Below are 16,295 nucleotides of genomic sequence, written 5' to 3'. Positions count from 1 at the left end.
GGAATTCACTCCTAAAACGTCAAAAATCTATTTTAAGAAACAAATATGTCAGAGATCAGTTTCACTTTCCATCAAGGGGCTTGAAAAGTTTTTGAACCTTTGAAAATGGTAACTGACTAATACTTGAGAATGAAAACAGGAACAGTGAGGAATTTTTTTTTTTTTTAAGGGCCAGAACAGTGAACGTGTGCTTACCAGGCTACTGCATTTTGTGTTTAGTGCGGAACAAGGTTAAAAATGCATCCCAACACAACACATCAATATTACAGACTTGAACAAGACATTGCTATTTAACACTATAATCGGATACAATCATCTTACAAGCCTTCATGGATTCCCCACCACCCACTAACCTTCTCTATAACATTCTGATGACCCTTTGAAGATCGTGCAAAACAAAATATGTAAGGAAAAAAATAGAATGAATAATGAAAAATGTTCCTCACTTGAAAACCCTGGAGATGCCGCTTGAAGAGTTACAAACCCACATGTTCACTTACTGTCTGAAGTTGCCTGCAAGATGTTCATGAGCTAGTAAATTAACAGAAATAATAATGACTGGTTTAGGGTAGTAGGGAAGGCATTCTACCTGAACCTCTTGGAGCAGTTCTTCGAGTTCAACTGTAATCTCTGAGAAGGAAGGTCGATTACTAGGGACTGCCTCCCAACATCTCTTCATCAACTCCACCAGTCTAGGGTGTGTTTTATCAGGAAGTTCTGGTCGGAGCCCCTAGCGAAGTAGCAGCAAAGAGAGCATAAGATAAATACGTAACGATGTCAGTAGAAGATTGGCCTATGTATGTAGGACTTCTGTGCCAAATGGCTAGGAATCATCAGACACTTCATATAACTTGATAAGACCAACACATCCATGCATTTTGGGTTAACACCACCACAGGACACATCAGAGAAGGAAGGCTGATTAGTATAATGATTGTTTTTTCTTTTATTAGGGGAGGGGGTTCTCAGAACCGTCAGAGTTTTCCATCTGTATTAATAAATCAATACAATTCAAGAACTTATTTTAAATACAAGGTTGATAGTTCAATTGCATTGATTTGATCGATGCTGCTACAGACTGAGTAAACAGTCACAACCCTTGTAATATTTTTCAAGGAAAAAGGAATTTGGAAGTTCTTTTAGTAAAAACCAGTAGCAACAAGGGAAATAAAAAATTTATGGCCACGGATTTGGAGTGGGATCAACACGGTGGAGGGGTACTAGAGTATTCTGTTAATGACACAAAAGATCATAGTGAAGGAAATTTTATAATAAGCCTAAAGGTGCAGCTATCCAATTTAAGGACCCAAAATTACACCTCTATAAAATGAGCAGAAGCTGAGATGATGATATTGAAAAGGTTGAGAGTGAAGAATAAGAAGGCTTAAACTAGAAATGAATGCCATCACGGGAACATAGCAAAAACCTGAAAGGTGACAGCAATGACAGAATTGGAGTGAGATGGTTTGGCCAAGTGCAACAAAGACCAATGACTGGACAAACAAGAGATTTCAATGCAATTGAAAGGGCACTAAGAGAGTTGTCCTAGGATGACCAATGGGAAGATGAAATTTCTTCTTGCTGAAAGCAACACATGGCAGACAAGATATGAAAAGTTCAGCATTGCAGTGTTTACAAAGCTTTTTATATAGACCTAGCTTTCAAAGTAAACTTATTGGGAAAACAGAATGGCCAAAAGGATATGGGTTGAGAGCTGCACCAGTTAATACAACAAATTGGTTCCCAAGCCATGGACGGTCTTAAGATGTAACAAATGATATGCACCAAGATATAGGAATAACTGAAAAGGATTTATTTAACCAATGCGAATTAGTGGGTTTAGGGCTCAATTATTTTTTTATTATTTTGTTGTATTATAGTTTAATTTTGCACAAAAAATAGCTTGTTCAAATTGAGACAGTGAAAAGGCCTAAGAAAGATCGTATATCAATGCTAGTATGCTAATGCTCCAGTTTGGAGGAGTGATTTGATTCAGATTGAAGGAGCTTAAAGAACCAGGGACAGACCTAAAATGACTTGGGGAGAAGTGAGGCAAGACATGCATAGCTTAGGCCTTGTATCATGTATGGCTTTGAATAGAGCTGATTGGAGAGTAAGGATCCATGTAGCCAATCCATTTAGTTGGGATAAGGCTAAGTTGTTGTTGTTGGGTGTGGGGGCGGTTGGGGTTTGCAATTACTACTCAATGTGATAAAACTGCAAAGTGCAAACCTGTCTCACTCCTAGGGCAGCCTGAAGAGGTGTCATGGTATCATATGGGACCTGCAACGCCAAGTCAAAGATTAAAGAAATAAGTGACAGAGGAATGTTGTCCAGAAATCTCATTTATCACCAAACTCTTGTTAAAGCAGCCACAATTCAGGATGTACCTTGCCCGTTCTGAGTTCCCATAGTACTATAGCAAAACTGAACACATCAGCCTTCTGATCATACGGTTGATGATTTATAACCTTCAAAGACACCAAAACAATAATTAAATAAATAAATTTTCAAGTGATAAGTGATTTCGAAGGCAGAGACAACCCATTAGTGTCTTGGCATTCTAAAAAAATAATACATAGAAAAGAGGGCTGTAAAATGCATAAGGATCAGTAGGAGTTGTTCATGGGTAACACAACAGACCAAACAGATAAAATAGAAGAAACAAACATTTCTAAGATTGAAATTGTTGCACAGTGAACATCAATTCACTGATATTGGAGTGGTCAAGAAAATGACTATAAGTTCAGCAATAATCACTGTTAAGATCATCACATATAGACCAAAGGTAGCTGATGGCTTCAGTTCAGTAACCAGAACCATCAATATGGATTTCTGACCATGTACATTGGTCTAACAAAGTAACAATCTATGAGATTAAGCTCAGGCAATAAAAACGATTGTAAAGGTAATAGACTGAAACCTCAGGAGCCATCCATCTGTATGTTCCGGTCTCTGCTGTCATTACTCCCTCTTGGTTTTGGAACCGAGCTACACCAAAATCTGCCACCTTTACAACCTTGAGGAGGAAAATAAAGAGCAAACAATTAAAAATTATTAGAATGAGTTACCTTGTGCCAATTCAATGTTCAGACATTACTGATACCAACACTAAATTCAAGCAGACCCAGAAGTTCAATTTAAAATCAACTTTAGGTCAGAAAAAATTGAGCTTTTAAGTCGTCAAATAAGCATTAATAACAAGCCACAACTCAAGATTATGCAAGTACAAGAGAAGGGAGAAAAAAAAAAAAATATGAATTACACCAGCTGCATGTAACCTGAAACTAAAGAATTTAAGCTTCTATGGGCATAAAGTATCCTACCATCTGTTCCTAAAAGTGAACACAAACACCTAAGCAAAAATATTATAGACCTCTCTTCAAAAAAAAAAAAAAAAAAAAAAAAAAAACCAACTTGGTTCCTATCCATGACTGTCTAAATGTTGTACTTCTACTCATATTAACTATCATGGCACTTCCAAAGTTCCAATGCCACTGGATGTGCTACTGTTCATCTAGGGCTACATGGCTTGTTCTACAAGTGAGTTGGATTAATGCAGGTCACAAAAAGGAAGAAAGTTGAGAGGTGACACCAATACTTCAAAATTCTTCACCAACATTTAACTGCATATATTCAAAGTAACTGCTCAAACCATCCACCAGTCTAGGGTGTGTTTTATCAGGAAGTCCTGGAGGTGTTGCCTTTTCTACTGCTCTTATTTCTTCTTTCATTCCCAAAACTGTCATTGAGGCTATGTCTGATTCAAAGTGGAAGGAGGCCATGTCTGAGAAAATGATGGCCCTTGAGAAGAGTGGTGCTTGGACTCTTGTAGATCTTCCCAGGGGGAAAGTTCCAGTTGGTTGCAGATGGATCTATACAATTAAGTATAGGTCTATCAAGAGACATTTGCTCCTGTGGCCAAGCACAACTCAATCAGAGTTCTCCAATTAGTGGCAGCCAATAGTGATTGGCCGTTGTATCAATTATATGTAAAGAATGCCTTTCTCCATGGTGACCTAGAAGAAGAAGTGTATATGCAGCCTCCTCCTGGCTTTAAATTTTCCTCAATAGAAGGGAAAGTTTGCTTTCTCAAAAAGAAACTTTATGGTCTCCAATAGTCACCAAAGGCTTGATTTGAGCGATTTAGACAATCCATTCTAAGGAATGGGTATTCCCAGAGTCGGGCTGATCACACTTTGTTTATCCGGCGAGGAAAAGGAACAGTCACAGCTCTCATTGTTTATATTGATGACATTGTAGTGCCTTGGAATGACAATGCCGAGATAAGTAGATTGAAATCTTACCTAGCCCAACAGTTTGAGATTAAAGATCTTGGACTTTTGAAGTACTTCTTGGGCATTGAAGTATCAAGATCAAAGAAGGGAATCAAAATTTGCCAGAGAAAGTTTGTATTAGATCTATTGAAAGAAACAAGAATGTTGAGGTGTAAACCAGCAAACTCCCCAATTGATCAAAACTACAAGCTTAGTGAAGATTGTGGTTCTCCTCTTATAGATGCAAGCAAGTACCAAAGATTGGTTGAAAGTTGATCTATCTCTCCTTGACTCGGCCAAACATTACTTATGCAGTTGGAGTGGTGAGCCAATTCATGCATGCTCTCAAGAGTGGGCACTTGGATGTTGTTTATTGCATCATCAAATACTTGAAATCTTCTCCTGGAAAAGGCCTTCTATATGCCAGGCATAATCATTTGAGGATAGAGGGCTACATAGATGCTAATTGGGCTGGTTCAGTTTTTGACAGACGATCTACATCTGGGTATTGTACCTTTGTGGGTGGTAATTTGGTTACATGGAGTAAAAAACAACCAGTTGTAGCTAGATCCAGCGTTGAGGCGGCATTTAGAGCCATGGCTCATGGAATGTGTGAACTTATATGGATGAGGCTGTTGCTTCAATATTTGGGAATTGACACTAAGGGACCTTTGCGGCTTTATTGTGACAACAAGGCTACTATAAGTATTGCTCATAATCCCGTGCAACATGACCGAACGAAGCACATTGAGGTTGATAGACACGTCATCAAAGAAAAGTTGGATTCGGGTTACATTTGCACTCCCTCTGTGAAGACAAGTGATCAAGTGGTGGATATCTTTACAAAGGGCCTTATTCCTAGCCTGATCAGTACCATCCTATGCAAACTGGTAATGCATGACATCTATTCTCCAGCCTGAGGGGGAGTGTTAGAGTTTGTATTGTAAAGGGTACTTTGGTCACTGTCTTGTTATAAGTCATGTTAAGTTGTATTTTTGTATTTTGTTCTTTTTACCTTTTACCTCCCTAGGGAGGCATGTGTAATCACAAGAATATGTTATATAGGTGAGTGGAGATGTTCTCTCACTTACAATCGATTCTCTCTCAACTCTCTTCTTCCTCTTTCCCTTGTTGTGAATCTTATTCTATTGCTTGAATCGATCCATTAATAGATTCTAACTAGTAGCTCAGATTCATGATAAGCTACGAGAAAGCCGTTTGAGGTTGCACGGCCATGTTCAACAAAGGCCTTCGGATGCTACAGTTCAGAGGAGTGATTTGATTCAAATTGAAAAATCTAAAAGATTCAGGGGCAGGCCTAAAATAACCCTAAGAGAGGTGGTGAGGAAAGACATGCATAGCCTAGGCCTTCTACCATGTATGACTTCGATAGAGCTGATTGGAGAGCAAGGATCCATGTAGCCGACCCCATTTAGTTAGGAGAAGGCTATGTTGTTGATGTTGTTGTAAAGAAAAAGGGGTTAAAGACACCAACCCATGAAAGGTTGTCTTCAACCTTTCATCAGGCAGTACGAAGCAGAAGATGGGCTTACAAAAAGTTAAAAAAAAAAGAAAAAAAAAGAAGGGATACAAGAGTAGGTTCCTCATTGAAGATCAAAGTTGCAAATCGCAAATACCATCAACCCAATTACCCAACAAATCGCAACCCAGAGGAAATCACAAAATACCATCAGAGGAAAAAGAGCAACCAAAAATCGATCAACAACTAACCTCACGCAACATCAGCAGACCACCTCAATCGATATCACAACATCAGCAAACCACGATATCGATTCAACATCAGCCAACCAAAGGCGGAACAGCAAACGACAGCAGTTGCAGCAGTATAAATTGATCGCTACCAGTAAAATTTTCAGCGTCAGTTCTTCATCCAGAAACATCAAGCAGATTTGGTTTTCTCCTTCAGAAAACTTCGATGTAGCAGAACACTTCGATGTTGCTACAGCAGAACCAGAAATCGATATCAACGATACAGAACTCCGACGACACCAGGTATGATTCATCAACGATCATACATCAATCTTCATTGAAACCCTAGTTTTTCTTCTTCTATCAACCAGGGTTTCAGTGTTTCACAAATAGCAGGGGACCACATAGGTGGTTGTACACCACAAATCAGAGAACCATGTATGACTCTCAAAACAAATATCAAGGAGATAGCAAGTACTGGTTACAGTTCTGATACCATGTGACGAAACCAGGACCTGAAACCAGTACGTGCAATTGTGAAGAGAAAGAACAATGGGAGACAGGATGTGTTGAACAACGACAGACTCAGCCTGTATTTATCATGGCCTGTACCTGTTTCTTTATAATACCAAAATCAATTAGATTCTTAGTAGGAATCCTACTACGAGTTGATGTCTAATTAGAGAAACAAAACTAAGAATTAAACGAACAATAAACTACTAACTAAACTAACTAAGCCAACCTGTAGCACAATAGGGACACACCCCCTATCGTGACTAATTACTAACACCTAATGTGTGGTACATATCGTAACATTTACCTAATCTACTGATGCATAAAAAAAAATAAAATCTTTACCTCTTTTCACCCAAATCTGCTTCGACTCGTGATTTAATCACTATAAATCAAGGAATTAAGTATCGGAGCGTATCGAATCGTCTCGGCCGATACGTCTCGGTATCGGTCGTGGCCGAGACGAGACAGGTTGAGACGTATCTTTTTTTTTTTTAAATGTAAATGTCTCAAATGTATCGGTATGTATCGACCGATACATATCGATACGATACGATACGGTCAATACGTATCGATACAGACGAGACATGATTTAAACCATTATTTTATTATTTTTGAAATAACGATACGTATCGAGACGTATCGAGATGTCTCGGTATGTATCGACCGATACATATCGAGACGTCTCGATACGTATCGGCAACTTAAAAACCACATGGGCCCAAGTCTTCGAAGAATAGAAAACTCGAGCAGGAGCAGGCTGGCGGAAAAAAAACAGTTCCAGCTTTGAGAAACCCATCAAAAAAACATCTTTAAACTTGGTTTTTGCCAAAGATTTGTTGAGGGCTTTGATTCCTTTGCCAAAAACAATCCTAAAGGAGGTGAAATCTCATCATGTGCTGCATCTAACAGCCCACATTCGAAATCAAAAGGTGTTCTTGAAGGGAAATGTAGGTTTTTTGAAAAAAACTTAATTCTTTTGTTTAAATCTTTGATTTTTGGTATTTTTTTTGCTATGATTCAAAGGGAATATGTTAAACTAACTTAGTATTGCATTCTTGGTATACATTTACAAAGATTTGAGTTCAAAATCCATGTTTCTTTGCATTTTTTACCCAAAACCGAAAATTGCTTCTTTAAAATGATTTTTTTTTTATTTTCTTCTAAAATTTAAAACAAATGCTAATGTATATAATATATGTACTACATTATGTATAGATCTATCACATTCCAAGAAGATTATATATTTACCCTAAAATCTATCACAATAGTCGCTCCTATTGTTGAAGACCCTTACAGACATGACTTTGATCCACCCCGACATTCTTCATGGCAATAGAGTGACTCTACATGTAAGAAATTTCATCTTTTAATCTTTTATAACAATTTCAATGTGCCGCACTTGTCTGGTTATTGATTATTCACAATTCTAAGTATATATGCATGATATATGACACAAATTGCTTGTTTATATTGTTTTTATTGTCCAAAAGTGTATTTCCATGTGTATTTTGATCATTTTCATGCGTTTCTGCACCGGTCGATACATATCTCTGATACGATACAATACGATACGATACGTCTCTTAAAATCGCCCGACCGATACGATACCCGATACCGATACTTAAATCCTTGCTATAAATCCCCAAAACTTGGTGAAACGGTGAAGATTAAGATTATTTTTTATGCTAGATGATTTCCCCAGACTCAGATCGAAGAGAAAAACAAGTTTGCAAGGCTTTCGGTTGCTCTCGATTTCCTCTCTACTCACGGTTTCTATTTTGCAGGTTTAAAGGAGGCATATCAAGTGTGCCTCAGCATCGATCTGTAACAATCCCATATCGACCCGTATCAATTAAACTGTTGGCATATCTTCCTGAAGTTGGTGCAGACCTTTCATTGATTTGATAGTAAACCCTATGTTCCACAAGGGTGAGGACTTTGATGCCATAGTCTTGCCCACCTTGTATGTCTGTCTAACACTTTGGAACCGGATAGTGTAAAATTAGTGCCATTTCAATCCACACAAGAATTCATATGCCATTGTATTAGGTGTCCATCTTACCCACTACAGTACCTCTTCCATGACGCAAGAATTTCATTATTTTGCCTCTCAGCTAAGACAACATCATGCCGAATCCAAATCCTCCTACAACATTGGCCCGACTACTTGAAAACAGAGTTGTCGAGTTTCAGTAATGCTCGAGATTACACAAAAACAAAACCCTCTGGGCAGATCTTCTCCATTAATCTTGTTGATCAGAAATTCTTCAAGACTGAGCCTCCAGTGAAAATAAAATCATCCTAAATGCCCCAGATTGTGCATCCAAGGCTGAACTTTGTGCTGTTCCTTCTGGCATCTATTATAACCATGATGCTTTGAATGACAGTCTAAATCATTGCTTGGGTCAAATCAAGTGGGCCCTAATCTATCATGACATTGCTTCAAACTCATTTTTCATTACCAGGCATCAAATAGAACTTCTAGGTTTGGCTTACAATTAATTTGAGCAATTTGGAACCAACCCAAACGTGCTCTTTGGCACCAACACCAACTAAAGTAAGCTCTTGCTCTACCACGATGTCACCTGGAAGATCTTCCATTATTCATGACTAACGAAAGATGTTTTGATCTTTTTATTTCTTATTTGTTGTTTGTCCTGCACTTTCTAACTTTTTATGAGTATCTCTTATGCTGAAATGGAAGGTTTGTCTGATTATTGGCCCAGCAGTTTTCAGGTCAACTTGTTCTGTAGTGGATCCAGACCCTGCATGCAGGACATGTCTAGCAACTGGATTTGGGGACAAAGACCCAACTCACCCAATAAACTTCCATTGCAATCCAGAACATGGCCACCAGTTATTATTCTTTTTCTTCTGGGTAAGTTATTAAGTTCTGCTGTCAACAATTTTTTATGCGGGTACTTCCCTCCACCTTTCTAAGGAGGTAAACTTTGCCTGCTAGGCAAGAGGACAGCAAGTTACAAATTCCGTCTCAGTAGTCATCGGTTCAAATCCGATATGGGGCTCTTTCCACAAAACTCTAGTCTTGGCCTTCATTTTTGAGCGGACAATAGAGATATTCTTGATGATTGTAATAAAGTAACTGTCAACCTACCTATCATATTACTATTGTATTGAAATATATATCCTTTAGATGAAAACTCTCTCATATGGTTAAGGGAAAAAATTATGAAGGCTCAAAGAAAGTGGGGAAAAAACTGAACTTTATTTCAATATTTCAATTTCATTTCGGTCCAACTCGATTCTAAGACTAATAATTTATATTATCTTTTTCTTTCAGATTATAAACAAAAGTCTGTCTTTCCATATTATGGAATATAAATGTCAATTTTTTTGGAACACTAAATGCTATTTACCTTGTTCACGTCCATAAGTAGATTGGCTGTCTTCAGATCCCGATGAATTATGTTGTTTTGATGCAAATATTCCATTCCTTTGCAAACATCGATTGCAAACCTCAGTAACAAGGGAAGTTCCAAGACATTATGATCCTTATGCAAAAAATCATATAGACTCCCTCCAGGCATATATTCTGCAAGCAGGAAATCAAATAATTACATCAACTGTGAGAAGAGCAATGTCCATTCAAAGCAAAGGCATGATTATCCACTGAATCAAAGGTATAAAGTTTCAATTTCAGATACCTGGCAGCTAGGACTAAAAGTAAACAACATTTCTTATAAGAAGAGGCTTAATGATGCACAAAGCTTGAAAATGGAAGTTGATCCCAGAAGGATAGACATCTAGAATCTAGATGCTAGTACAGTACCATTCATTTTTCAATAGCCATAACCCTTTTTCCTTCTACATATTAAAAAAATCAGTCATCCTACTTTACATCACTACACGGGCTACTACTACTAAGGGAGTAAGCAGGGGTGGGGGATTAAGAGGGGGTGCATTTTTTTAGCACAATGAAGGCCGGAGAGTTGAACCCGTGACCTTCTGGGATGCCTGCACTCTACTGGCAAGGTACCAACCAATTGCACTAGCAGTTGTCTTCAACTGATGATATTCAATCATAAGAAATAAGTTACAAGAGAACAACTATGCTGACCAATGGAACAATGGCTCCTAATCACCCATTAGAGACTGTTTGTGAAATAGCTACAAATCAGTTTAGCAATTACCTAAATGCTTTTAAAATTAAAAATGAGCATTTTATTAAGCAGGTCAAAAGAATAGGGAAGAATGCATGGAAATATAAGGCAAACCCCAAGGAAGAATGCACCTCACACACATCTAAAATTCTTAGGCATGGAAATATAAGGCAGTGCCAGAAGGACTTCCCCTGAGCTTTACTCGGAGAAGCCCTAAGACATTCTTAACACCTAGAACATGTTTTTTTTTTTTCTCCACAGAACACTGGCATCATCAAGTCACAGCACAAAAATGAGGTCAGAATTCACAAAGAGTTGAAATTAAGATTTCAACTACAAAATGAAACAGAAAGAAAAGAAATTATAAACTATTTCCAAGAGAAGATTGGAAATTTGTTTACAGAACCATGGAAAGTGAAAGGAGTCCAATAAATTTTTTCCATGTTCAACTGACAAAAGAAAGAGCAGATCCAATGGGAGAGAAAAGCATCAGCCAGAAAACAATGCTCCAGAGTAGGAGGGAGGAAATGAGACTGAGGATGTACACCCCACTCTCTATTAGAGGTTTTGGAAGGAAGACAGAGGGATGAGAAGAAAAGCATAAGACTGAATACTTGTTTCAACTTTCAAGCAATAAGATAGAATCCAGAAAAACTTGGAACTAGAAGTTGTAAGTTGTAACCCTTTACTTGAAACTCAGTTCTAACCATAGTTCAAAAACTCGTTGGCCGAGATCTCGAAAATCTCGGAGATCTCGACCTGATCAAATCGGCATTGTTTCGATCAAGTTTTCCGAGATCTCAACTAGGGTGTCTATGACATATGTATTGTTCACTGTACTTGGGTTGAGTGTCTATGTAATATGCATTGTTCACTGTATATGTACTTTCCACTTTAAGTCTTAACATAACAAACTACGCGAGCCTCCCGACGAAGCCAACAGAAATCCTATCTGAATACAAAAAATAAAAGGCAGTTTCATTATGGTGGTATACCAGCCGCCTGTTCTGGAACTTCCAGTTCCAATCGGAGCATATAGATCCGTAAATGGATTTGTATGCATAGCCACTTCAGTCGTACTCATCGTTTCTCCAATAGAAAAAAACAGAATATCTTTTTTTAACTATTTCTTAAATAATTATTCAATATTATGTGTCTTCATCCATTATTGCATAATTTACTTGTTTTAATTGCCAATTATGTCTCATAGCACTCAAACAATGTGTAGAATAGGGAATATTACATAAGGGTTCGACATCTACTGCCAACCAAGGGTGCAAATCCAAAACACCAAATTGGGTGCTCTTTTTTTTACAATTTGAAGATTTAAATATGTTTATTAAGCCTAAAACAAGCTTCCCCTAAAGTTTCGGATCCATAAATGGCCATTTGCCCATTGAAACATTAAACTGAAACCAAAAAAATAAAAATGCACCGTCTCGCTGAGATCTCCAGATTTCAGTTGTCTCAACCTGGTCGAGACAAGTTTTTGAACTACATTTCTAACAACATTTTTCACCATTCAATTCGTGATTAAAATAGATAGGATTAGGTGCATTCAAACACATGAAAATGGATTTTCCAGCACCAACGTCCCAAAATCTTATCCAAACCCCATCTTCACCGACTAACTTTCAATTAACAACTGAAACTACCACCCAACAAAGAAAATAATAAACAAAAATAATCAGAACCATGTTGATATCTTAATCAAGATCATGATGTCATTAATTTGTAACAAGGACAAGAAAACCCTAGTAGGGATGATGAACTGAATATTAGACTCAAGAGATTCAGGGGAAGGTTCTTCATGCCAGCAGGAAGTTCTCTACCTGTTACTATGCACAGATGTGGCAGTTTTGTGCATGCACCAATAAAACGAACAACATTCCTGTGTTGAACCTCCCTGCGATAAAGGCCAAGAATAAGTGAATGTTGAACAGCATGACAATTGGTCTAAACAGACAATTATATGAACCCTGTATCTAGCTCATTTAAGGTGAAGAATACTCAAGGAAGGGCTCTTTATTATCTATTTCATAGGTGTCAAGGTTTTACCTCTTTAAATGTGACAAGCAGAGAAACAAAATTTTTGGATCAGTTAAATGCCGAAAATCATTAAGAGACACTTTCTACAGTTAATATAATAACAGCAATCATGTAGATAAACTGTATAGTGAAATTACCCACACTTTGTTGAGTTCATTTAACCAAAACAAACTTGATAACCAGAAAATTACATTCAGAATATATAATTAAGATTCCAAAAATGAGATATGCGATGCAAATTTAAGATTTACACTAAAAGAAAATCCATTGGATCCTCAGATGGGACACTCAGTGAAGGATTTACAGGGGCTTAAAATAAAAAATTCATAACGCATGAAGTGATCTGAAACACCACATCTGTTCCCCATCTCATCCTCCATCTGGTAAGTTCTGACTCAATAGCAGAATAGCTATTTGTCACACTGCAAGCATAGAGTAGCTTTTCTTGCACTTAAGATTCCAAGCTGTCATTTTGTCAGAGCAGGGAGGTACCAGGTTAATACTTAATGGATTTGGGGAATTGAACTTATGTCAATGAGACACAAACCCTCTTTATTTATAATAGAACTCATGAAGTACAAGTTACAATTATACCCTTAGGGCAACACCATCTAAACCCTAATGGACAAATATACCCTTGTACCCATATTACAACAAAACTATATGGTACACCAACAAAGATTGAAGAGGAAAACATTTGAGGGTCGTTAGTCATTACTGCTAAGCTAACACCTAAGCTCTCCAATGCAAGATCCCAGACTCTGTAGAATCTTTTCCACACTTGTAATGAAGAAACCCCCATCCCTATTCATTAGAACTAGAAGACAGGAGGACAAAGACCTTAACCAGCCAAGTAAAAGGACAAGAATGATCATCAGTCTTAGAAAACATCAGAAATTCCTCGATGATATCGATCATATTTATTTAGGTTTTGACATTAGATGAAAAATCTCAGTGAACACCGGAAATTCCTTGATTCTAGGAACCAGACAAAGAAAGATGCAGAAAAAAGGGAAACATGACTTAGTTCCAAAGATTACACTGTATAACAACATAGTACATGCCCTTTCCAGTCATCTGTCTTTCTGAAAGAATACCTGTTTTCCCAAATTTCAACCTAATGACGATGTCGGATACTTTGTGTTAAGAGAGAATGAAAGTTGTGCTTAAGAAATAGAAGAAAATGTCACAGAAAAGAAACCTGATACTGTTATGGCAGTGTAGACAATACCAGCTAACAGCAATTAGTGGAAGGATAGAAGAAGGAAAACCACCTAGGGTTCCAAAATTAGAGCTCTAAATCTACTCCATATTCCAAAACATGTGTAATACATCATAAGAACCAAATCATAAAGACCCAGCTAACCTACTATGACTTAAAACGTCAAGAAAGCCTATTTACACCAAAACAAACTTCATAAAATAGTAAAATTGGACTTAATATAAATAGTCAAATCAGATTAATAACAGTGGTAAATCATAACTTACTAAACATCATAACACTTTTATATCAGATTAATAACAGTGGTAAATCATAACTTACTAAACATCATAACACTTTTATTTCTAAAAACAATAAATGTAGGGAATAATCCCACTTCGACGATCTCTGAGACCTTGGATGACTTCAAATACTAGTTCAGCCCCTCTACCTAATAGCTTAAGTTTTTGAGTTGGACACTTCAACATGGTATCTGTTGAGATGGGCTACTTTACCCGATAGGGGTAATTTAGTCCTATTGTTTTAGTTGTTTTAGTTGTTTTATGTTTTATTTTTTATTTCTTTTCTGTATTTTTCCCTCTATCCGATCTCTATTTGGGATTCCTAATTGGAGTGGGAATTCCTAATAGGAATAGGACTAGGGGGGCATTCATACTTTGGTTATGATTTGTGGTTGGGAAATTATTAACATAACAAGGGTCTGTTATTTATCCAAATATAACAAGACATAAACTACCCTCATAAAACTGCAGTCAAGGACTCGATTGGAAATAAATTTACGAGACAAAAGAGTAAAATCACATTCATTGCTGGAAATAGAAATAAAATTGAAGAAAATTAATAACTTTTAACGAAATTTCTTAAAAAAGGGTTAAATGGTAATTGAACAGCCCATTTCGAAATCATCTCCATCACATCTCTCTCGCCTCCAACCAAGTGACCGGCGAATACTGCAAAGCGCCTGGGCTGCAGGTCGTTGGCCGGCGAGTCCTCGAAGTTGGCAATTGAACAACGTTCGCACAGTGGATTTCTTCTTCCTCTCTGGCTCCTGCCGTTGTTCCTCGTAGTCTCACCGACTCCCCGGGCAGATCGCATAGGAGTTGCCTTGCCTCCGATTGATGCTTTGTGAGGTCCAGTTGCGGATCGAAGTCTTGAAATGGGGCATTTATTCTACAAAATGCTTTGTGAGGTACAGTTCGGATCCCATTGGTCATACCTTCTCTCAAGTGCCTTCCTCTGTTTCTTCTCTAGTCTGAAACGTAATCGCCCTCTATGATGCCTTAATCACAGTGTAGAGCTTTCCACCTTGGATCTTTCTCTTTCCTAGTTAAAGCATTTCTCTCAATTTTCATAATGTTTTTTGATTGATTAGCACCCAGCTATCTGATTGCCTAGCATCAAAATACATAATTACTCTGAATTTTCATAGTGATTTAAAACCTCTTCAGAATAGGCTAGTTGCAAAGCTCTGAAATGGCTACTACAAAGACTTGTTTTGAAACTGGTTTTATATTGTGATCAATTACAATTGGGGGCACAACTTCATGCAGTGGTTTCTCTTTTTGAATTGAAGAAGGTCTTGTGGGTCTGGTTTGGTTTTGAGAAGACAAATCTTCAAATTCAGATCTTCAGCAGAATATCTGTTTGGTCTAACGAGATTCATTTGGTTTCTTTTCTATCACCTTTCTTATCTTGAATTGAAAATTTAAAGAAGGCAGTTTTCCAATTCACTTTGGTGTAGAAAGTTGAAGTGGTGGTGAAAGAAAACTTCAAACTTTGGTGTCAGTAATGCCTCTACTTAAACTTTTTAAATAAGTTGTATAATGGATCAATTATGTGTTGGTTGTATTCTTCTCCTTTTGTTCTGTTAGTCACATGGTGTGCTCAATGAAACTAGAATTGGTAGACAAAATTTCAACTGGTCTCTGAGAAGTTACGGCTGTCGTAGCAGAGAGCCACTTCAACGATAGCTCAATCCCTGCTAGAGACGAGAATGAGGGGGGTAAGGCATGGAATATGTAATGAAAAAGACAAAAATGCCATTTCAGATGTCTCTTTACAATGTAGTAAGCAGATTCTAAAAAAGAAAATGAATTATCTAAATTGCCCCCATTTAATTCATCCTTTAATACCCATTGCTCAGTACATTTTAGTCTTTTCCACCATTTGTTAATTTTCCAAACGTAACCCACCCTTGTTACATGAATTGTTAGAGTTGATAGTAAATATGTATCAGGGGTAGTTCAGGAACTAGACTTCTAACTAGTTCCCTTATTATGTATTTTTAACTTTTTATGTCTTTTTACCTTTTACCTCCCTAGGGAGGTGATTGTAATACTTTTAGTAATTCTATTTGAGCAATATAGGTGGGTTGGAGAAGTCTCTCTAACACACACAACT

General features: G+C 37.4%; 1 protein-coding gene across 4 annotated transcripts in view; it reads right to left on the bottom strand.

The window, feature by feature from the left end:
* Positions 1-263: 263 nt before the first annotated feature.
* LOC122669489 (serine/threonine-protein kinase STY46-like) overlaps positions 264-16,295 on the bottom strand; it is a 59,305-nt gene continuing 43,273 nt past the window's right edge. For 2 of the 4 annotated variants that reach the window (XM_043866257.1, XM_043866260.1), the window contains 7 exons: positions 12,457-12,530; positions 9,881-10,056; positions 2,924-3,019; positions 2,391-2,471; positions 2,233-2,283; positions 590-730; positions 264-503 (listed from right to left, as the gene is read on the bottom strand). In XM_043866257.1, the coding sequence (XP_043722192.1) occupies positions 477-503; positions 590-730; positions 2,233-2,283; positions 2,391-2,471; positions 2,924-3,019; positions 9,881-10,056; positions 12,457-12,530 (646 nt within the window). In that variant the 3' untranslated portion in view covers positions 264-476. Of the gene's footprint in view, positions 517-589; positions 731-2,232; positions 2,284-2,390; positions 2,472-2,923; positions 3,020-9,880; positions 10,057-12,456; positions 12,531-16,295 lie in introns of all 4 variants that reach the window. The other 2 variants (XM_043866258.1, XM_043866259.1) reach the window with 2 other exon arrangements.

The sequence above is a fragment of the Telopea speciosissima genome, chromosome 7 (assembly GCF_018873765.1).
Source record: "Telopea speciosissima isolate NSW1024214 ecotype Mountain lineage chromosome 7, Tspe_v1, whole genome shotgun sequence".
NCBI lineage: Eukaryota > Viridiplantae > Streptophyta > Magnoliopsida > Proteales > Proteaceae > Telopea > Telopea speciosissima.
The sequence above is the reverse complement of the archived record's forward strand: the minus strand, read 5'-3'. Positions and strand labels throughout refer to the sequence as shown.